Source organism: Prionailurus bengalensis, chromosome B3 (genome assembly GCF_016509475.1).
Source record: "Prionailurus bengalensis isolate Pbe53 chromosome B3, Fcat_Pben_1.1_paternal_pri, whole genome shotgun sequence".
In the NCBI taxonomy this organism is placed as follows: domain Eukaryota; kingdom Metazoa; phylum Chordata; class Mammalia; order Carnivora; family Felidae; genus Prionailurus; species Prionailurus bengalensis.
The window spans coordinates 120716095-120739520 of NC_057355.1; the positions used below are offsets into that span (position 1 = coordinate 120716095).

At 43.2% G+C, this 23426-nt stretch overlaps 2 protein-coding genes and 1 long non-coding RNA gene across 4 annotated transcripts in view; 1 reads left to right on the plus strand and 2 right to left on the minus strand.

Annotated features, from left to right (window-relative positions):
* The window catches only part of LOC122469339, a 29218-nt gene extending 26629 nt beyond the window's left edge, over positions 1 to 2589 (minus strand). Inside the window, exons 1-2 of the long non-coding RNA XR_006293438.1 lie at positions 2510 to 2589; positions 38 to 113 (exon numbers count right to left, since the gene is read on the minus strand). This is a non-coding gene — a long non-coding RNA (uncharacterized LOC122469339). The remainder of the gene's footprint in view (positions 1 to 37; positions 114 to 2509) is intronic.
* A 66-nt stretch (positions 2590 to 2655) lies between these two features.
* Positions 2656 to 9596, plus strand: EIF2B2 (eukaryotic translation initiation factor 2B subunit beta). The gene is made up of 8 exons (XM_043556647.1): positions 2656 to 2948; positions 3067 to 3187; positions 3315 to 3463; positions 4332 to 4495; positions 5148 to 5243; positions 6243 to 6380; positions 7610 to 7676; positions 8931 to 9596. Exons 1-8 carry the CDS (start codon positions 2786 to 2788, stop codon positions 9086 to 9088), a joined length of 1056 nt encoding a protein of 351 aa, XP_043412582.1. The 5' UTR covers positions 2656 to 2785; the 3' UTR covers positions 9089 to 9596.
* Positions 9597 to 17256: 7660 nt separating this feature from the next.
* Positions 17257 to 23426, minus strand: part of MLH3 (mutL homolog 3) — a 28146-nt gene continuing 21976 nt past the window's right edge. For both annotated transcript variants that reach the window (XM_043556648.1, XM_043556650.1), the window contains 4 exons: positions 20164 to 20187; positions 19975 to 20053; positions 18604 to 18755; positions 17257 to 17627 (listed from right to left, as the gene is read on the minus strand). In XM_043556648.1, the coding sequence (XP_043412583.1) occupies positions 17505 to 17627; positions 18604 to 18755; positions 19975 to 20053; positions 20164 to 20187 (378 nt within the window). In that variant the 3' untranslated portion in view covers positions 17257 to 17504. The remainder of the gene's footprint in view (positions 17628 to 18603; positions 18756 to 19974; positions 20054 to 20163; positions 20188 to 23426) is intronic.

Below are 23426 nucleotides of genomic sequence, written 5' to 3' on the forward strand. Positions count from 1 at the left end.
AAAATTGTGGTTAAAATACAGGAAACATAAAATTTACCTAAGTCCTTTAAGTGTGCATCTCAGTGGCATTAATGTACATCCATCCTCCACCATCCATCTCTAGAACTGTTTTCCTGTTGTAAAACCAAAATTCTGTACCCATTAAATAATAACTTATGCCCCCATCCCACCCCTGAAAACCACCATTCTACTTATATTTAAGAATTTTAGTTTTGGGGGCACTTGGGTGGCTCAGTTGGTTAAGCGTCTGACTTCAGCTCAGGTCATGATCTCACACTCCGTGAGTTTGAGCCCGACGTCCGGCTCTGTGCTGACAGCTCGGAGCCTGGAGCCTGCTTTGGATTCTGTGTCTCCCCCTCTCTTTGCCCCTCCCCTGCTCATGCTCTGTCTCTCTCTGTCTCAAAATAAGTAAAACATTTAAAAAATTAAAAAAAAGAATTTTAGTTTTTAATTTGGGACATGAGTTCATGCATGTTCATTTTGTCATGCTTCATAACTTGCATATATATATATATATTTAGACATGCTTTATCATGTCTGTGTTGTAGCATGGTAGTTTCATATATACATACATATACACACACACACATATATAACACACAACATATATTCTTTTGTATGTATACAATAGTATATGCCTTATTTTTTAATGGCTTGATGCCTGGAAAAATAAAGAACGACAATATCCAAAATTGGCCAGATCATGATAAGTGATATCATGATAAGTGATAACAAGCATGTAAATTGGTACAATTTTTAGGACAGTTTAAACTTAACACAAATAGGGGTGCCTGGGTGGCTGAGTCAGTTAAGCGTCCGACTTCAGCTCAGGTCACGATCTCACGGTCCGTGAGTTCGAGCCCCGCGTCGGGCTCTGTGCTGACAGCTCAGAGCCTGGAGCCCGTTTCAGATTCTGTGTCTCCCTCTCTCTCTGCCCCTCCCCTGTTCATGCTCCGTCTCTTTCTGTCTCAAAAATAAATAAACGTTAAGAAAAAAATTTTAAACTTAACACAAATAAAATTGACAAATATATTATGGCTTTTGGGAGTTATGGTGTTTCAATTTTGGTTTCTAATTATTCATTGCTAGTATATAGAAACAAGATTCATTTTTGTGTGTTGACCTTACATCCTTGCTAAATTCACTTATTCACTCTTGGGTTTTTTTTGGTCATTGTTGATTATTTGGATTTTCTGTGTGGACAATGATGTCTTCTGTGAATAGGGGCAGTTTTCTCTCTAGTCTGTATGTTTTTAAACTTTCTTTCTCTTACCTTACTGCACTGCCTAGAACTTTGACTATAATATTAAATAGGAGTTGTGAGAGTGGACATCCTTGCCTTGTTTCTGATCTTAGAAAGAAAGCAGTCTTTCACCTTAAAGTGTGATGTTAAGTGTAGGCTCTTGTGGATATTCTTTAGCAAGTTGAAGAAGTTCCCTTCTATTCCTAGTTCTCTGAGGTTTTTTTTTTTTTTTAATTCAATAGCTGTCGGATTTTGTCAAATGCTTCTTGCATCAAAAGATCTGATCAGGTGGTTTCACTTTTTATATGTTAATATGGTTGTTAAATAATGATTAATTTTCAAACATTAAAAGAGCTTTGCATCCCGGGTTTAAATTCTATTTGGTAATTATTAATCTTGTTATTCATTGCTGGATTTGATTTGTTAATATTTTGTTACAGATTTTGCATCGGTGTTTGTGAGGGATACTGGTCTGTAGTTTTCTTGTACTCTCTTTGTCTGATTTTGGTATTGATGTATCTTTTTGGATGGCAATATGTCAAATGTAACAAATGTCTTAAGAAAATGAGTTTGCCCAGAGATCCTAAGAACTTATCTTAAGGAAACAGAGATTCTCATGACACACAGACTTTAGATTCAGATAGTCGGTAGATTTGAACATGAATGCGTCCCCTTACCAACTGCTTGAATTTTGTGGCCGTTTTCTATCCTGTAAAATGCGTATAAGAGGACCTACCTCACAGACTGCAGTAGATAATTCACACACAGTGCCCAACACATAGTAAACTTGAAGTCAATAATAGCTCTTGGTATTATGTTATACTCTCTAGCCTATCTGGAAGGACATCATCTTTGCTCCCATATAAAGCTCCCACTTTGAACCTCCTTGTTGGTGAGTATTCGGTCTCTTCATCCCTGACCCCTGCCTCACAATAAGTGTGTGAGGCGATGGGAATGCAAAGGTAAAAAAGGTACGGTCCCTGCTCTCAGGGAGCTGAATCTATTAGACACAGGTGCAAACGAACCAGTTTTATGCAGTGTAACAGCATTATAATAGAGCGTCTGCCCTAGGTGTAGCGGGTCCCGGACGCGCACTCTCAGCGCGAGTCAGAACAGCTGGTGGTCACTGGAGCTTAGGGATCAGGAGGGAGGGCGGATGGCAACTTTCACAGCACAGCCTCGGGTCGTTGGGGGGAGTGGGAGCGCCGAGACCAGCTGTTTCCATAGCAACAGAACTAGCCACCCTCGCGGGGCCTCCCAGCTCACCTCTGTCCAACTTCGTAGGAGCTGCGAACGGCCACTTCCGTTCCTCCAGCCTCGGAGGCTCGCGGACGCTCCGCCGTAAATGAGCCACTCGAGTTCCTAGTCTCTGATTGGCTCAGGCAGATGGAAGGGGTGGGCTGTGGCACGGAGGGGCGTGGCCTGCGGACCGTGAAGCCCGAGTTTTCCTCGCGGAGCGGAAGCCGACTTCACCCGCCCCGGAAGTGCAACGATCGAGGTTGTACAGGTGCGGATTTCGCCGGCGAGGCGGCTCTTTTCGAGATGCCGGGAGCCGCAGCCAATGGCTCGGAGTTGTACGAGAGCATCGAGAGTTTCGTGGAGGCCCTGAAGCGGGGCGGCGGGCGGCGCAGCTCCGAGGACATGGCTCGGGAGACCCTGGGGCTGCTGCGCCGGATCATTACGGACCACCGCTGGAGCAATGCAGGTGAGGCAGGTCTATTCTGTCGCGTCCCTCGTCACTATCCGTTCCCGATCCCCAGGTGGAAAGTCGCCCAGGCCTCATCGTGCTCGTGCCCTCTCACGCTCTGTTCCTCGGACTGCAGGAGAGCTGATGGAACTGATTCGCCGAGAGGGCCAGAGGATGACAGCCGCGCAGCCCTCAGAGACCACGGTGGGCAACATGGTGCGGAGAGTGCTCAGGATCATCCGGGAGGAGTATGGCAGGTCAGGACGTGGGCCTTTTTGCACGAGCTCCGCCCTTTGCTTGGAGCCTTTAGTGGTGAGCAGGCCCTGTTGCTTCAAAGAGTACACCTCAGCCCACCTCACTCTTTGCGTCTTGTTGCCTCCGTAGACTCCATGGACGCAGCGATGAGAGCGATCAGCAGGAGTCTTTGCACAAACTCTTGACATCCGAAGGCCTGAGCGAGGATTTCAGCTTCCATTACGCCCAACTCCAGTCCAACATCATCGAGGCAATTAATGAGCTGCTTGTGGAACTGGGTAAGAGTCCTGATCCCGGGTGTCAGGACAGGTTACAGGCAGATGAAGGAAGAGAAGACCCTGAAAGTTGTTCATCAGCAGAGATGGGAGATCGCCAGTTATGCTGTTCTCAGCTTTGTCCTCCATCCTGACTAAGAGGAAGGTTTGGAGCAGGACTAAGATAACCCTCCCTACATTTCTTTACAGACCAGCCCTTTATAGATTGCTGCAGAAGCTGTTAGGACAGAGCTTTATTTTCATTTTAAAGATGAACTCCCTAAAACCACAGGTGGTAGACTTCACTAAACTTCTTGAATTTTTATGCACACACGCACCACCTCCATTCCCCTTGTCTTTGTGACCTGGGAGATCTGCAGATATTCATTACAATCAGAATTCCCCAAGGAAGGAAGAAGCTGGGTCTGTGTATCTGGAGCTGCTGCTTCCAAATTGCTCCCCTTTTTTCTTCTGTGGCCTCCTCAGGTGGAGGTGTTGTGGCCACCTTTTGGAGGAGGAGTCCCTTTAGGGGGAAAACTGTTTACCCCACGCTCAGCATTTTATGATTTCCCCAATTGGACCTTTTTTTTTTTTTTTTTTTTTTTTTTTGCCTGAATTCAGTGTCTTCAAAATCAATTTTAAGGAGCTGGTGTTGTGGCCGGGCAGGGTTGGGGGGTTAAGTGGATGAGTTGGGGGTTCTACCGGGAAAGAGGGTAGACTGAGAACTTAGGAGGTAGAAGATCCCAGAGGAATGGGGCTTTTAAGAAGAAGTGACCTTCATATTAAGTCCATTTACCTTGTGTTACCAGGGTCCACTAGGTGGGCACCTGTCTCTTTCACGTTGTAGCACGGTGGTTTCATGTTTTCCTTGCAAAACTGACTGTTCTTGCAGAAGGGACAACAGAGAACATTGCAGCCCAGGCTCTGGAGCACATCCACTCCAATGAGGTGATCATGACCATTGGCTTCTCCCGAACAGTAGAAGCCTTCCTCAAAGAGGCGGCCCGAAAGAGGAAGTTCCATGTCATTGTGGCAGAATGTGCTCCTTTCTGTCAGGTAGGGGGGGGGCTTCTGGAGTTGCTAAGAAAAATGAAAACTGAGGAGGGAATCAAGAAGTGATAGATGGGCTCCGTGCTATCTTTGAATTGATAAGCAAGACGTTGAGAAGATAAAGTAAAATAAAACATTAAGGGAATTTTCAAGTTGTTCATCCTGTCGACACTCTTCAACATTGGTTTGGGAGGCTTCGGTGAAATGCTGGGTTCAAGAAAAGAAATATATTGGTTCTTTTGGGAATCAAAATAGGGTAAATTACCTTGGGGATGACTGATGCTTGGCCTGACCGCACTCCATCCCTACGTAAATAATAGGTCTTTCAGAAGGAACTAGGTAAGGATGCAGGATGTTGTAAAGGAACGAGCCAGGACCTATCCTGTCAGCTCTGCCCAATTATACACGAGAGCAGTATTTCCAGTTTTGTGGCTGCTCTAATGCTCCTGTGGAGAACTCAACATTTATTAGCTTCTCCTGGGCTTCCCTGCAGTGTACCAGAGAATACCGACCACGGGCAGAAAAAGGAGTTATCTGGAGGCAGTTGTGTGTCGGCTGTGCTCAGTATCACAGAATTCTCCAGATCCAGTTCCATTGGAGATGCCTTCCACTCTCTCTCACTCTCTCTCATAATGTCAGCCTTTCTGTCCTATTGCAGGGTCACGAGATGGCAGTCAATTTGTCCAAAGCAGGTATTGAGACAACTGTCATGACTGATGCCGCCATTTTTGCTGTTATGTCAAGAGTCAACAAGGTGGGTATATTTGGACTTATATTAAATTCATGAAGACTGTACTTCTAAAATACTGATTTTTTCCTCCCTATCTCCTATAATATCTATGAGGAAAGAAAGTTTCTAACACCTTTTGAAAGTACATATTTGGGCCTTTTTAATATATTAACTGAATTTCTTTTTCTTCTGTCTGTATCATTGTTCCTCACTTAGAGTAGCTTCTTTTTGTTGTGTTTGTTTGTTTTAAAGATTTTATTTATTTTAATTTTTTTTTAATGTTTTTATTTATTTTTGAGACAGAGACAGAGCATGAGCAGGGGTGGGGCAGAGAGAGAGAGGGAGACACAGAATCTAAAGCAGGCTCCAGGCTCTGAGCTGTCAGCACAGAGCCCGACACAGGGCTTGAACTCATGGACTGTGAGATTATGACCTGAGCTGAAGTCAGACGCTCAACCAACTGAGCCACCCAGGCGTCCCAAAAGATTTTATTTTTTAAAACAATCTCTGCACCCAGTGTGGGGCTCGAACTAACAACCCCAAGATCAAGAGTCATGATCTACATGCTCTACAACTGAGCCAGCCGGGCACCTCAGAGTAGTTTCTTTTTGGTGAAAGCATTGAAGAGAATGAAATAGGGCTAAGCTAAGCGTGGCAGCAGCTAGGGATTGGGTAGAGGGTCCCTGCTTTCTGAGCAGAGAGCTTGGCAGTGGGGTGATGAATAGAAAGGCTTCTGGCTTCTCAGGAGCTGTGACATAGAGATCCTAGAAGACAGGGCTACGAGCAGGAGGTGGTACAGCTTCCGGTCACAGACTATATTCATTCTTTGGGAAGCCACTTTTGAGCTAGAACTCATGGTCCTTAGTCTAGAATCCTTTTCCTTTACGTAAAGTCCTTTTCCTTTACGGCTGTGTGACCCTCACGATGTCAAGAGGGAGGCCTGGGCATTCAGCCTATTGTGCCCAATGGGCTATTTAAGGTTGTATCTCTAGGATGACTCACATTTTGCTTCCTGTTCCAAAGGTGATCATTGGCACAAAGACCATCCTGGCCAATGGTGCCCTGAGAGCCGTGACAGGAACTCACACTCTAGCACTGGCAGCAAAACACCATTCCACCCCGCTCATCGTTTGTGCTCCCATGTTCAAGCTTTCCCCACAGGTACGTCTGTCTGTCTGTAGCCAACAGAAAGAAGGAAGCCAAAGTGTAGGCTTGATCTCCAGGCCTTCAACCTGCTCACTCTGGGGCTTCTCTTTATCTGTGTTTACTAAGTGGATTAGACCCAGTAGAGGCTGGAAAAAGCCACAAAAGCCTTGAACCAGGAAAAAAATTGATAGTTTTTTTTTTTTTTAATTCCTTTTTTTTTAATGTTCATTTATTTTGAGAGAGAGAGAGCACGTGTGCGAGCAGGGGAGGGGCAGAGAGAGAGGGAGAGAATCCCAGGCTGAAAGTGCAGAGCCAGATGTGGGGCTCAAACTCACCAACTGTGAGATCGTGACCTGAGCTGAAATCAAGAATCGGACACTCAACTGAGTCCCCCAGGCGCCCCCCCAAAAATTGATAGTATAACTTGTCAGCTTTGAAAAGTCAAAATTGTAAGGTCAGGGTAGTACATAGTTGGAGAAGGCCCTTTGTTTCCACTGCCACCATTCCCCATCACCCTGACCATTTCTGAAAATGCCAAACAAGTTGAAACTAGGAAGATAGAATCGGTTTTATTTGTCATAGTTGGAGGGACGTTCCTCTGTAGCTTGAATACAAACAGTATTACAAAATGAAGAGTTATTTCATTAGCAATAGAAGCTATTTGTAGGTCTCTTTTTTAAATTGAGGTGAATTTCACATAACATACAATTAGCCAGTTTTAAATGTACAGTTCAGGGGCACTTACTACATTCACAACATTGTGCAACTACCACTCTCTGGTTTCAGACCTTCATCATCCCGGCAAAACACTCTGTACCCGTTACATAATCACTCCCTGTTGCCTCCTCTCCCCATCTCCTAGGAATCACTAATCTGTTTTCTGTCTCTGTGGCTTTGCCTGTTTTGGATATTTCATATAAAAGAAATCATACAATGTGTGCCTTTTGTTCTTGACATCTTTCACTTCGCATGATGTTTTCAAGGTTCCTAGCTATAGCACAGCTCTTTGTTTCTTTCTGTGGCTGAATGATACTCTCTTGCATGGATATACCACAGTTTATTTATCCATTCACCCCTTGGGTAGTTGGGTTGTTCAGCCTTTGGTTTTAGTGAATAATGGTCCTGGAAGCATTTGTGTGCAAGCTTCTTTGTGGACATAAGATTTTTATTTCCCTTGGGTATGTACCTAGAAGTAGAATTTGCTAGGTCTGTCTCACTCTTTTTTTTTTTTTTTCCTTATCTAGTTCCCCAATGAAGAAGATTCATTTCACAAGTTTGTGGCCCCTGAAGAAGTTCTGCCTTTCACAGAAGGTACAGAAGGGTGTGTGTGTGTGTGTGTGTGTGTGTGTGTGTGTGTGTGTACATGCACATGTGTGTTTGGGTCCTTTTGCTTTTGTTTTGGTAGTCAGTCAGGGGTGAATGCTGCCAGGTTGTGTTTTTTATCATACTTCTTGTGGAGACTTCTCTTTAGTGTCTTAGAGTGCATGGGGACCCGATCATTTTGTTCTGGGACTAATATATTCAACGGAGTATTGGGGTCCTGGTGGGTTGGATCACCCAGCATTGACTTGAGTTTGGCTTTGCACATTGCTTGACAGAGGCAACAACCGAATGGGAAAATAGACTTGTTTTTCAGTTGCTGTAGGGAGTTATTTTGGTGACGTGAATGGCAAAGGAAGTAGGCTCCAAAATGTTCCTACTATAAAACTTGCCTGTAATCTTTGTGCGTTGGGGTCCTTTTCTGTGACTTCTGAATGTAGCAGCTGTGGTCAGTGAGCCTGCCACCTTATCAACATCACATGGCCTTAAACACCATCTGAGAGCAAAGCAAGTGCTTGGGCTACAGTTCTTCTTAGAAGTTGAATAACTTCATTCATTCACACATTTGTTCTTTCAAGAATTATTTTATGTATGTATCCACTATGTATCCAGCACTAAGCTAGCAACTAGGGATGTAAAAATGAACAACAAATAGGTCCTGCTCCCACAGACCTTACGTTCTGTTGCAGAAGATAGACAACAAAATGTCAGGTCATGAGATGTTTTGGGAAGAGAACAAAGAAGGATGATGTGATTGGAAGGTGGTTGGAGACTATGTTAGTTTGGGGAGGGTCTTAACGAGGGGACATTTCAGCTGAGTCCAGAATGAATAGATCCCACCGTGTGAAGATCAAGGAAAGAGTCTTCCAGGCATTGGTGCAAAGGGCCTGAGTTAGGTCCCTGCTTAGCCAGTTGGAACCAGATGGCCATTATGGCTGGAGAGGAACTAGCACGAGGGAGAGTGGGATGAATTACAATTAGTGTAGTGCAGTGGGGAGGGGCTAGATCTTGAGGGCTGCTATCCCAAGCTGGAATTCTGTTCTAAGGGCTATGCAAAGGCATTGGAGAGTTTTAAGCAGGGAGTGGTATGGTCTGAAGTCCTCTCTTCTGGTTTGCACTCTGCTGCAGCTTCCCGAGGGGTAGCGAGTATGCCTGCATTATTGAGCCTAGAATCTATATGCTACCTGGTTATTAGAGCAGGATCCTCAGTTTTATCTTTAGCATGTGTGATTGATTGCCTTTCAGGGGACATTCTGGAGAAGGTCGGCATTCACTGCCCCGTGTTTGACTACGTCCCCCCAGAGCTCATTACCCTCTTCATCTCCAACATTGGTGGGAACGCGCCTTCCTACATCTACCGCTTGATGAGTGAACTCTACCATCCTGATGATCATGTCCTATGACCACCATTCATTCTAAGCAGAAGCGGCTTAGCCAGATATGGAATGGAGAGGGACTTCAGTGCGACTGCTGAAAATCAAGTCCTTGTAATGGGGAGTGAACTGGAGCCAACCTAAAAAACTTAATACCGTTTCCTGCCTTTTTAGGCATCCCATAACAAGGACACACATTCAGGTCTGTCTCTTGCCTTTCTGATCTTAACAGCAGCAGCGGGCCTTGACCTATTAATTTTGTAGCCTCTTGGGGCGCCTGGCTGGCCGTCGGTAGAGCGTGCGACTCTTGATGCTGGGGTTATGAGCTCTGTTCCCACGCTGGGCACAGAGTTTACTGTAAAAATTTGTTCTTTGGAACCTCTTAGAGACCTGGGGAGTCTGTTTTAGGAACTTAAACTTTCTGGTTCAGTGGGGCGTTAAACATAACACTGAAGACCTTAATGGGATATAGGTTTTTGCCCAGAAATGGCTACCACACCTTTTCCTGGGCTGTGCCAATAAAAGCTGCTTGAAGATTCCTGAGTTGGTTTATTTATTGTTCTGCTCTGAACTGCCTGAAACAGCAGCAGCAGCAGAGCCCTTTTTGTGCTTTGATAGAGGGCTGTAATTAGAGGGAACCGGCTAAGACAGAAATGCAAATGAAAGTATTTACAGTTTCCTTACTAATTCACTGGCAGTGGTCCCAAACAACTTGTTAGTAATCTAAGAGAGTGGCTCCAAAACCTCTCCGAATCATCGGGGAGCTTAAGAAAATGTACTATCTTGGGTTCTATCCCGGACCTACTACATCTGATCTCCGGGATGGCACCTGGGAATCCGCTTAAAGCTTCCCAGAAAAGGACCCTCTCATGTACTGTTAATAGGATTGTAAGCTGGTACCTTTCGAGAGCAATTCTGAACGTGCATTTCTCAAATTATTTGTACAAGCACATGGAGATATAGAGAAGAATACCTATCACTGTAGCAGCTGTAATGTCACAGCCTAAGTGTCCAGCAATAGCATTTTGTATTCTGTTAATTAAAAACAAGGAAGGTTTTTAAACATGACATACTGTGGAACATTATGTATACACTGCAGAAGAAGTTTCAAAAGAGTGGCTTAAGGGCAGTGTTTGGGTTAAGGACATTTTGGCTGGCTCGCCCTGTATTTAATTTGAATTAGTTACCAATAATTAAAAATGTGAAAATAGGGGCTCCTGGGTGGCTCAGTCGGTTAAGCGGCCAACTTAGGCTCAGGGCACGATCTCGCCGTTGGTGACTTCGAGCCCCACATCAGGCTCTGTGCTGACAGCTCAGAGCCTGGAACCTGCTTCAGATTTTGTGTTTCCCCCTCTCTCTGCCCCTCCCCTGCTCATACTCTGTCTCTGTCTCTCAACAATAAATAAATGTTAAAAAATTTTTAAAAAATAAATAAAAACGTGAAAATAAAATAGAATAATAAAAATGTGAAGATCACATACTAAAATTCGGAGTTCTTGCTTCTCTTGGAAACTCCGCAGCTTTGGCAATTTTGCGCCCATGTTCCCAAATGGCAGCAGTTGGCTACACTTGAGCAGCTTCTGACTCCCATTAAATGGAAAACCTCCTTTTCTGCAGTTCCTCCCCGGTCCGTGTAACTCATGTTATCTGCCTGACCCCTAGAGGCATTTGATCCGTGAGCCTTGTGTTAAAAGAATGGGACAGATACGGAAGGAAGTCCATTTAATGTTAATTAAAGACAAGCTGGGGAAAAGTCAAGCTGCCGAGCAGTATGCATAATATGACCTTTTACTTCATTAAAACAAAACAATATGGGGGCGCCTGGGTGGCTCAGTCGGTTAAGCGGCCGACTTCAGCTCAGGTCACGATCTCATGGTCCGTGAGTTCGAGCCCCGCGTCAGGTTCTGGGCTGATGGCTCAGAGCCTGGAGCCTGCTTCCGATTGTGTCTCCCTCTCTCTCTGCCCGTCCCCCGTTCATGCTCTGTCTCTCTCTGTCTCAAAAATAAACGTTAAAAAAAAATTAAAAAAAAAAACAAAACAACATGTACATGCAATAGGATAAAAGTCTGGAGGAATACTACCAAACAGTGGCAAGCTGGAGGATATCTTCTAATTTTTAGTAGGTTCATACATTATTTCCATTTTTTGTGTGCCCTACTTTAGTACTTACCTTTTCAGAAAGTCTCTCCAGGTAATCCAGATGATCCGCCATGTTTGGGAACCACTGGCCCAGAGCAGAGGTCCCGGGCAGACTTGAGCATACCGCGGAACCCCCTGAGATGTTGGTCCCAGGCCAGCTTCCTGTCTCCTGCGGCACTGTCTGTGGGGTGGAGGGAGGGAGCACCAGGAGTCTGCATGTTTAACAAGCACCCTAAGGGATCTGAACAGGTGATTTGATAACCACACTTTGGTAAACACTGGCCAGAGGTAGGTTATGAGGGGAAGGCCTCTGCATCAACTTGAGATAGATCTTTGCCTTAGGGCTCTTCCCTGAAAGAGGGAGAAAACAAGATTGAAGAGTTTAGTCTGAAAGACCGGCCTAAAAGCTCTGACTCAGAAGAGGCTGACTCACTCAGGCCTCAGTCTGTCAATTCTTTTCCTTAAAGCATCTAAGACCCCGTGCTTTCTCAGTGAAGTGGCTTATAGCTACCAATTACGAGCAATTGTCTCCTCTGAAGGCACCAATTCTAACAGCAATCCACTTGGGTACATACAACTGTGTGGTCTGGAGTAAAAGGAGTGAGTCAAGGAACTTAAATCTGTTTCTGGTCTAAAAATGCTTTATGATACTTGTCCTTTGTGCGTCCTAGTCTCTGGCTCTAAAATTAGCACCCACATTCTTCCCAGGCATAAGTGAGATGGATGAAGGTTCCAAGGGTAGTTTTGGTCAACTTTTAAAGTGCCTGGGACAGAAGAACTGCACCAATGCATGCTCTTTGGGCTCTTTAGGACCTCAATTAAGCAACTCCCACAAAGCTATTTATATGCCTCATTTTTCTATTTCTCTCTCTCCTCTCTTTGACTGGAGGAGGAGTAAATATTGGAAAGGGGAGAACCCTATCTGAACAGGGAGAGACAAGCCCCATGTCAACTTCCTACCTCTCGGCCTTTGTGTCTGTCTGCCTTTGCCAGCAGGACCCGGAAGCTAAGGACAAAAACTCGTAGCTGTAGCTTGAAAAGAATTAATAGAAAGAGGATTCCATGGATGTGAAAGTCCTCCTGAATACGCCAAATAAATCAAGTTAGATAACTTAATACAGTTTGTAAAGACACTTTTCCCACGGTTTATATCTTCCAATTTAGGCGGAGGGCAGGAGAGGCACAATTCTTGGAACTCAAATCAGGAACAGAAATTCCTAATTTAGCCTCAGAAGTCTCTGAAAAACACTCTACCAAGGAAAACTTAAGTGTAAAGTGATACCTCAAAGAAATAGATGCGGGTATGGGTAGGATCATACGTTTCACAGATGTGCTTCACAACCATTTCTCAAGGCAATCTGTTGGCTCAGTCTCTGGGTTAACGAAGGCTGCCAGTCCTGTGGCTCCATCATCGGGCTACGTGATTCTATAACATATGTAGAACTCAGGACATCAGAACTGTTTTTGCTATACGGTACCAGATGGTGACGTAATTATCGTAAAGGCCCCATACTATCCACCTGTCCTCGCAAAAACTCCCTCTGCAGACATGCACCTAGTTGACACAAAGGACCTATTCTGAAATGTGGTTTGGAAGTGTTTTCTATCTGGCCTACTTTGCTTTGAATTATTCTTTCATTCACCCAACAGCTGTTCCAGGTTATTGTGCAATGGCTAAGCAATTATTATTAATAAAGAGCTTATAGTCTAAGCTTTCAGTCTTCTGCACAATACTCACACAATGGAGGGCAGCCTTTGAGCCTAACCACACTGGCAACAGTGACTGCTTGATGTTTATATTAAATACCAAGCTGAAGAGGAGACTTTCAGTAGTGTTTTTTCAGACATGTTACATTTAGAATTAAGACCTGCCTAGAGAAGAAGGAAGCTGCTTAAAAGCTTGACAAGATTCCTAAAATTCGTAACTTCTATGCAAAACTCTGCAGTTTACTATAAAAGAGAGGTGATAAAATACCTTGAATAATAACGATACACTAATATAGCAGTAGCTAACTCCAACTCCAAACCATCTTTTTTTTTTTTTTTTTTGGCCAGGGTAGGGGTGGGTGGCAACCACCACTGCATATGCCTTACTTTTGTGGTAAATAAGAACAAGTTGTTTAGTCAGGCAAGTTGTGAGGGTGAAGTCAGGCCAAATTAGCTTCTTCAGATTGCTACCTGGGGGATGCTAGCTTACGGGCTCCAGTAAGCTCCATAGATTCAGGTACGTAAGACGCTTGGATCCTCCAGACTTTGATCAGGTTGCCTGAACTTTATGTTTCAAAGCACAGGGTGCTCTCTGACAAATGGGCACGGGATGACAATGACCCAAGGGTCTGAAAGATCCTAAGCCATAGGATAGCCTCTTTTTTTCTTTATATGCCTGAGTTACTGAGTGATGAATAAATGGAGAAAGAGAAGCAAGGGTTTGTTTGGTGAGATAATCTAGATTTTTGGTTTCCCAGACGTCCTTCTTTTCTGAGTCCACCTTGTTGCTATCTCAGTGCTGATAAGCAACTTCAGTTGAGAAAGTGTGAAAAGGCAGGACAGGTAACAGCAAACGCAGCAGTCAGTTCTCCTTGGTAGCCTGCTTTCGTAAAGGTTCTGATGGAACCGGGTGGCACTTCAGATGGAAAACAGGTAGAACGAGTCTGACTCTTTGTGCCAGAAACTGCTCTTCCCTTCATCTGGACTTGCTACCACTGGCTCCCACTTAAAGCTTCATCCAGGCACAGTTGTCCGCGCTCTCTAGGAGCTGACCACTGCATCTATTCTCGCTTGGCATGGCTCCTCAGGCCCCTACACGTCTCTAGAACTTGGTCTTGGGCCCCCTCCTGCTCTGCCCCTGTGTTGGCCGCCTTGTTTTTTTCCACTGTTAGGTTCAGATCCCATCTGTTCATTTGTGTCTGACCTTTTCTTTGCCTCACTCTGATGTGTGATTGCTTGAACCTCTCCATTCTCAGCTGCTCATGGGTTCCAGATCACCAGCTAGGTTCTGGACCTTTCCCTAGCCCTCTCCCCTGTCTCTTCCCTCCCTTCTAGCCTACACTCTAAGCTTTGCTTTAAGCTTTTCTGAGTCTAGCCCCTATTATCATCTATAGATTTTATTTCTGACAGAACTGTCATCTCCTCGTATCCCAGTAAAGACGACATAGCTATAACTCAGTGACCTCTAAACTAGAGGAAGTTACCACATTCCATCATCAGTTTCCTTGTCCTGACTAAAGCTAAGCTTCTTAAAGACATGCACCCTTATTTCAAATATAATTGTGATGAACGTTCCCCAAAAAGGCACTCTCTAGAATGGCTTCATCGCACATCGTATCTTTTTTTTTTACTCTGAAGTTAGTGAAGTCTCCACTAACCGGAATCTAATAAAGTTGAACCACTAAGTTTACAAACTGGTAAGTCCCTAATAAATTAAAAATATATGGCAAGCACAGGGTAACAATGGGAAGGAGTGTGCAACGTGAAGCCACCCAGATCTGGGTCTGAATTCTGGCTCTTTTAGCAAATGGGGTAACATCTCTGAGGCTTAGCAGTCTCACTGTTAAAGAGACATCGGCGGGGCGCCTGGGCGGCTCAGTCAGTTAAGCGTCTGACTCTTGGTTTGGGCTCAGGTCATGATCTCACAGTTTGGTTCGTGAGTTCATGCCCCACTCTGCTGACTGGACACAGCCTGCTTGGGATTCTCTTTTTCCCTCTCTCTCTGTCCCTCCCCTACTGACGCTCTCGCTGGCTCTCTCTCTCAAATAAATAAATAAAACTTAAAAAAAAAAAAGAGACATTACCTTGCTAACAGAACTGTCGTAAGGCTAGTAATAAGGTACACAAAACATTGGGTATATATAGTAGGCCCTTAGTAAATGGTAACATTCATTCTCGTGACTGGAGCCAGAAAACTTGTTTACCATTAGTCTGCCACTTAGTACCTGTGTGATCTTAGACAAATCACTTAATATATTTCAGCCTTTGTAAACTGGGGAGCATAACACCATCTTATCTGGTGGGTTGCCAAGAAAATTCAAGTAAGACATGCAAAAATCATGTTGTAAACCTTAAAGCACCACAAAGGTGTTAATGACTACTCTCATGTGTTAGAAAATTAAGTCTGTTTTTACTCTATGGCAAGTAAAGTTAAAAACAAACAGAACAAAACAAAATCCAAACAGGCAACAAATGTAATGTTAGGTATTTTTGGCTAATAGGTTGGTTTTATGTTGATGCATGCAACTGAGTTTATAAATTATGAAAAAGGATAATTATCTCTTCCATTGCTTGAGTCAGGCTAGCCAGGAAGATTATTACATTATTTATGGAGAACTTTTTCTAATCTCTGCTATTCTCAAAAAAATGGTGGTCTGAGATTGTAGCAAAACATTTTGAAACTGCACCTCATCCTAATATAAGAAGTATCATTAACACTTTTTTTAATCCCACAAATTGGTCTAACCTGAAAAATATTTTAAACTCCCAGGACAGCTGGCCTCCGTATAGCTCTGGAGAGTGGAGGCAGAGGTCCAGAGGCCACAACACCCCACTGGGCCTGGAGGCAGAGACCCTGACAGCCTTGCAAATCCCCTGAAAACACCCTCCTTTTGAAGGTCATGTCTCCCAGTCTATGAAACCGCTTATATGTATTAAGAAGAATAAAGGCCATTTTTAGACAGTGGTGCCTATTCTTCAGAGTTCCAATTACGTAATTCTACAAGGATCCCCTTGAAAACCAGTGAAGGCTTTTCCTGAACCTTCTCTGAGACACACACTAATGAATGCAATACTTCATTGCTCCTGTAAGATTCACTGCAGGGCTGCTGGCAAACAAAGTTTTCTTCCATGAGTACAAATGTGTTTCCTGTATTAAAAAATGAGAAAAATCATTCCATTGATACAAAGGCCAGTTTCAGCAGGCTGCAAAATACAAAAGTGGAAATTCTCACTGTAACGTCTTTCTCATTGTATGGGATCCCAGTTGCAACAAACATTACCAGCTGGGGTTTTTTGCTTTTCTTTTTGTCTTTCTATAAACCTTTAGTCTATTGAGTCTTATTAACCAGAAATCAAACATTCTAAAAAGGTAGAGGAAATACAGATTAAGGATGGCATAATAAGCATTTACCACAAAGATCAGTCCTGGTCCCAAATGAAATTATGAGGCCATTAGATAGGCATACTGTAATAAAACTAAGATATAATTTGAAAGGGATCAAAAGAACTGTTGTCTCCTGAAAAACTGTAGAGAACAGGTCTGGTTAGGTTGAAAGAATAAATTCTGCATTTTGATATGAAACTTGCTCTCACATAAAGAGACACTTTTAAAGTACCAAAAAAAAATCATAGTTTTACAAGTCCTAGTACTTTCACCATTTTCCCAGTTGGAGTATGAACAATATCAGATGCTGAATGAGATCTTGCAGGGGAAAGAAGACAACCAACCAGGACAGGAGTTTAATTGTCTCTATTCTATCCTTGTCCTTGTTTCTCTCCCTCTCTCTTTTTTTTTAATGTTTTATTTATTTTTGCAAGACAGAGACAGAGTGTGAGCAGGCGAGGGGCAGAGAGAGAGGGAGACACAGAATCCGAAGCAGGCTCCAGGCTCTGAGCTGTCAGCAGAGCCCGACTCGGGGCTCGAACTCACGAACTGAGAGATCATGACCTGACCCGAAGTTGGACGCTTAACCGGCTGAGCCACCAGGTGCCCCTGTCCTTGTTTCTCTTTTATCAATAGTTTTTTAATCCCTAAAATAATCTAACTATAGGCCTGATGGAAGACTACAGGGGACATTTTTTATTGAGTGTAGAGAACTCTTTAAGTCTGAGATTTAGCATGTAAATTACAGCAGCAGCAGTGAGAGATCAAGAAGACGGGAGTGGGAGGGGACCAATGGAGCGGGGCTATGGGCTGTCTAGGAAGGCAGAATGGATCCCAGGGAGTTCAGCATAGGTAAATTACATCAATGCAAACTATGAGGCTGGAAAAAATTGCAAAGCCAAAACCAAGCAACCCCTCCTCCCACCTCCCGCCACCAAAACAAAACAAAACCAAACCCACAAATGAATCAATTAGTCATTAAATTTTATCTTTATATAAGTTATAAAAAGTAGATATCATAGGGCAACCTCCTGAGTCCACAGCTGCAGATGAATGAACTGTCTTTAGTTTGGAGGGATCATCTGCTCAAGACTGATTGATCACGTTGCTTGGAGACACTGGTGGCCTCAGACTCTGCTGGTACCTACAGCCCATGCTATCTGCTCAGAGGCAGTTAGCATCCCTTTGGCTCCTTACAGATCAATAATTCTGTTCTCACGGTGGCTCACAAGGAGGCATGGATGCCCTCTGGCTTTGCCCTGTTTCACATCTTTCCGCTTTTCCAAAGAGATGCCAGGCCTGGGCCATTTTGCGAAGTTTAGCAAGATTGGGTTTAATCTGTGGGAAGAAAGAGAATAACTCCCATATGCAGCTTGAAAAGCCAAGTACCAAATAATAATTTCCTAATTACGGCTATTCCAATCTGTTCTGATTTCTAATTTCTGGATTCAGAAAAGATTAGAGATTTCCTTAGGATAAGCGGGACTGCCAACTTTAAGTCTAGACTCCCATCTCTTCAGGAATGAGGACATAAGTTTGTTTTCATTGTCCTATGAAACAGTAAGATTTTAACGGAGTAAAGCCTATTGGATGCATCAGAAAACTCCATGCAAGTAAAGACTTTATAGCCCTTACAAGGAAAGGCAAGCAAAAGAAAAGATTTTGGAAAGCAGCAACACGGACATTCCTATTATGCTTTTGTGTTCTGTTTCATTTAAGATTATAACAAGAACAGAAAATGTCTTTAATTTAAACCACTCTGTGTCTTTATTGCATTATCCACATCATTGTTCCTGGACTGCTGAGTAATCAAGGCCAAACCATAATGTGAAAATCTCCTAAGCTTGGTTTCCTGCCGGATGATCCCCAAATCATAACTCTAGAGATCCTTAGAAATGGCTACCATTTCCAGCAAAGTCACCATCAAGAAACTGGCTGTTCAGGTTGTATTTGTTAGCAGTAAATTTGCTGTGTTTCTACCAACTTTCTGTAGCCCCAGAGAGACCTTCTACATCCTATCAAACCTAGAGCTAGTAGGCAACAGATGTCCAGGATACATCAGTCCGTACATGTGTTAAGCTTAAAAAATACAAAGGCATCACGTGTGTAATCTGACAGTGCAGCCTGAGCTCCATGATGAATTTGAGCTAGAAGATGAAGTGGTGAGATTTTATATAAATAAACTTTCAATGCATACTTTTCAAAACTCGGGTATTTTGGAAAGGATTAAGACAGGTTACATTTGGCTGATAGGAGCGGGAGAAGAAAGAGAAGATAAACCTTGCTCCTCTTCTCCTGTTAGTCATTACTGTACCTGCTTTTCCTGCTCCAAGTGGTCTATGTCAGCCAGCGGCAGCATAGAAGGTCTCCCGTGAGCACACTGGAATGGCAGCTGGCACCACGACAGGGCTTCAATAAGGCGATAGCTCTCCTCCGGGCTCAGGCCATCATTAAACTTGATGGCCCCTACACGAAAGACAGAAACAAGGTTATGGTGTGTATAGTAGGAAAACAGTGCCGACCCTGGGCCAGTGCCAGATATCTGGGAAAAGTAAAATGTGTCTTAGGCTTCTTTCATGTGACCACTACTACTTGAAATTGGCACTTATCGACACGTGGATGAATCTAAGGGTTCATGATGCACCTGTGTCTCAGCTCTTCCTTATGGACTCATGGTCTTTCTAATCCCTAGGGGAGGCATTCCTTCACTTGTTGGGATTCTGCTTTCAGAGTTTTTCTCAAAGAGACAAGGGCAACATTTTGCTTACTTCTTACAGATTGTAAAATCGAGATCATCTTTTAGCCAGTCTATCACAAAGATCTCTACTTGTTGTTTTTCCCACAATGTCCATTTTATTTGCTTTTTTCTATTTCCATAATAATCTTCTTGCCTTTATGCAGACATCGATACATTAATTCACTCGGTCAACAAATATTTGTAAGTATGTACTTTGTGCAGCAGGAGCTATGTCAGGCAGTGAATGAGACAGATGGTCTCTGCCTTTAGGGGGCTTATGATCCAGTGGGTCCAACAGGCGAGACAAACATGAAACAAATAATTATACAATAATTATAAATTTTTGTTGTAGGCTTCTATTCTTTTTTACCAGCCTAATTTCTTGGTATCCTTTGCTGCTCCTCATATAACTAATTTCTTTCTGCCTTCCGATCTGTGCATAGGCTATTTCTACCCCTTGTGGCAAACCTTCTCTTCCATCCTATGAATCCATGTCCCTCAGTTTGTTCAAGGCTTGACTTACAATGCATCTCCTCTATGAGTTACCGCTCCACTCATCCGTGTCAGTCTGAATTATGGTCAAATGTATGTGTTGGTGTTTTGCTTTGTAAAAGCAATTTTTTAGTGTTCACTCTTAGTGTATTCAGTTTCTTGATCTAAACTGTACCCTCCATGGGGCGCCTGGGTGGCTGAGTCAGTCAAGCGTCTGACTCTTGATTTTGGATCAGGTCATGATCTCACGGTTTGTGAAACTGAGCCCCATGTCGGGCTCCACACTGACAGCTCGCGCTCTCTCTCTCAAAATAAATAAACTTTAAAAAATAAATAATAAACTGTACCCTCCAAGAAGTGAGTAGTAAATGTGCCTTCTATCTCTTTCATAACTTCTGTACTCCTGCCGGGGCTTAGCATACAGAAGCACTCATTATCTGGTGTGCTGAGTCTTACCGTGGCAAGCTTGGGATGCCAACACCTTCTGGACAGTCAGTGGCAAAGTCCCTTGGATGCCTCCTGTGGTCTGGAGTAGCTAATGCATAAACACATTCTTCATTAAGAAAATGAAGGGAAAAGGAAATGCGACAATAGAGCCTTTTGTGAGTGGTGCCTCTGTGTGAAACCCCAAAATAAGAGGCTTACCTCCACTTGTTCTCGAATAAATTCCTACAAAACAGAAAGGAAAACAGGCATTAATCCACTGTTGTAACTCTTCTTTTATAGTTTAAAAATACACTTCCTGGGGTGCCTGGGTGGCTCAGTCAGTTGAGTGTCTGACTCTTGATTTTGGCTCAGGTCATGATCTTGTGGTGGTGGGATTGAGCCCTGTGTCCGGTTCAGCGCTGACAGCATGAAGCCTGCTTGGGATTCTCTCTCTCCCCCTCTCTCTCAGCCCCTCCTCCTCCTTCTCTCTCTCTCTTCTCTCTCTTTCTCTCAAAATAAATAAAGGAATATTTAAAAAAAAATACACCTCATAAAGGAGAGAGTTCCAGCAATATAGCACTTAGGTGCAAATAATTTATTTGTTGTGAGGCACTCTGAATATGAAATACCAAGACAATTTAATAGAACTCCTACTGAAGAGAGAATATATTTAGCTACTGAAGCTTCCTCCAGAGACAGCTCATAACTCATGAAGTTATGTAACTGCTGAGAGCAGCTTTGATGATTCCAGAGTCTAACTCTCAGGGAGGCTTTTCACTAAGAGGCTGCGTGTATTTATGATCTTAGCCAGAGCAAGTGTAATGCTACACACAAACGGAATAAATACACAACAATCATCAACACAATGGAGCACTGAGTGGGACATTCGCTTAGAGATATAGTAAACATAAGTAGTCACTTTAGTTCCCACAGCATTTTTTTTTTTTTTTTTTGACAATTCCATTCGGGCTCGAAAAGCTTATTTTGGGGGGCATTTTGTTGAGTTTCTCCTCACTAGTATATTTCTGTCCCTCAAGTAGCCTTTTCAATAGTTATCCCTGCAGATGTTAATATTTACAAAAGGACTTCGGAGAAATTTAAAGCAGACGCTATTTTTCATGCTACCAATTTGTTTAACCTCTGGAGCTAAAAAAAAAAACTGTTTTGAGATACAGCACATTTAATAATTTCTTTATAAGAAAACCCAAGATTTTTTTACTCCTAGAATTGGCTATGTATAAATCACCTTCCTAGGATTACAGAATGGTAGATCTTCTTGTTAAACCAGACTCAGAAAATTCTCCCCTTTCCTCAAAGACACCCTAGTCCACCATGCTTACAAATGAGCACAGTTACCAAGCACTGGGTGGTAGATACCATATATTTTTAAAAAGCTGCATACATTCCCAAACAAACCTACACAGAAAGATGTTTCATAATACCTGACCCATTAAAAAGCTTAGTGTGGACAGAGATCAAACCTAACCTCTTTGCCATTCTCTGTTGTGCTTGGTCATCTGGGACTTGTGACACATCATTTTTTAACCCTGGTGAAGGGGAGAAAGATCGTATCTCTGTTCATGTCACATTTCAATGGTTCAATTAATACCAGATAACTTAATATTAAAAAGGCGCACTCATCAGGCTAAAGGACAGAACTTTATAGAAAATATTTGTGATCTTTCAACTGTCAGGATCCAAGTAGCTACTCCTTTTCAAGATACCAAAACTGTTCCAGCTTCTTCCAGAATTAACAAATCTCTTCTGAGCAGTGTGACTTAACATAGTCAAGATTTTCTGAAGCCATAAGCTGTATTTCAATTTGAAGTAAACTCCTTACCAGCAGTCTTTGAAGTCTCTTTGGGAAAAGTTGTTATTATAATTTTCTGCTTAAATACTTAGGGATTGAATTACAATAAAAGATTCTAACAGATTTTATCTTTTGGATTTAAGACAGTTTGGAGGAGGAGCCCTGGAGAAAAAAAGGCTGTGTTGGGAAAAAGAGCACTGCTGAAAGCAAAGCAAAGGCTGTCTGATCAGAGAGCAATTCTGGAAGGGCCAAACTCATGATGGTCCAAGCACTGGCACTATTAACTGCCTTTCCCTCTCAAATGTCTTCTCACTCTTAGCCTACAGACATGCTTAAGTCTCTCCCATCTGAAAACACACCAAAATCTTTCTTCTACCCCGTGTCCTGCCCCACACTGCAGACCACCTTTAGCTCTCACCCTCTCTCTCTTCTTCTGAAGACTCTTGAAAGAGCAGGCTACCTAGCTCTACCTCTTCTCCCTCCACTCCCTCCCTGACCCATAGCAACCTGCGTTGGGCGCCCCCGCCCCCACCCCTAGGAGCAGACGCCACCATGGAACACCGTCCTCATGATAGCCAGATCCAACTTTTCAGGCTTGATGGCTATTGCTGACCATTCCCTTCTTGCTTAAAACTTTCATTGGTTTTAGTAATATTACTTTTTCCTGATTTTCTTCCTCTCTCTGACTAAATATTTTCAATCATCCTTTACAATTTCTTCTTTTCAGCAGCAGCTTTCCAGACCGCTGCCAAAATATATGCACCCTGAATGCTGGTGTGCCACCAACTCCACCCTTTGCTCTCCTCTCTTTTTATTCTTCATATTCTTCCTAGGCAGTCACACTTCCTCTAGGCTCTTCTCCAGCTTCTGGTGTTATAAAAATATATATACTATTAACTACCTCAAACATACATACAGCCCAGGTTTCTCTCCCAAGCACAGATGTGTAAGCCTGCCTATCCACTAGACATCCCCATGTGATGGCACATTCAATGCATCTAAACCCAGGCTCATAATCTAACTCCCCAGGCAGGTATACCCCTCCTCCTCTACTTCCTTTTTCTGTTGATGGCATTACCATCCTTCCAGTCATCCACGCTAGAACCTTCAGAATCCTATCTTATCTTTTCTCCTTTAATCCCTTTTATACTTTCTATTATTGTTCACCAAGTCCTCTTAGTTCTACTTTCCAACTTATGTTTCAAATATGTCTCTCCTTTCAATTCCCAATGCTGTTGACTTAGGTCCTCATCCTTTCCTATTTGAACCAGTGCAATCAATAGCTTCTCAACTGTGCTCCCTGCCTCAAACATTTCCCATATCAATGTAGCATACAATTTATCTACTAAATCTATCTTCTAATTTTTATTTTTATTTTTTTATTTTATTTTTTTTTTCAACGTTTATTTATTTTTGGGACAGAGAGAGACAGAGCATGAATGGGGGAGGGGCAGAGAGAGAGGGAGACACAGAATCGGAAACAGGCTCCAGGCTCTGAGCCATCAGCCCAGAGCCCGACACGAGGTTCGAACTCACGGACCGCGAGATCATGACCTGGCTGAAGTCGGATGCTTAACCGACTGCGCCACCCAGGCGCCCCTAATTTTTGTTTTTAGATATGACTAAAGTAACTCAGACTTCTGGGAAAATTGTAGACTTACTTCATGTGGAT

What these genes read in the sequence shown, in the direction of transcription:
- EIF2B2 (XM_043556647.1), top strand. Translation starts at nt 2,786, where the DNA reads ATGCCGGGAGCCGCAGCCAATGGCTCGGAGTTGTACGAGAGCATCGAG. An exon ending in TTATGTCAAGAGTCAACAAG is followed by an intron (nt 5,244 to 6,242) that starts GTGGGTATATTT and finishes CCTGTTCCAAAG; the next exon opens with GTGATCATTGGCACAAAGAC. An exon ending in AGTTCTGCCTTTCACAGAAG is followed by an intron (nt 7,677 to 8,930) that starts GTACAGAAGGGT and finishes ATTGCCTTTCAG; the next exon opens with GGGACATTCTGGAGAAGGTC.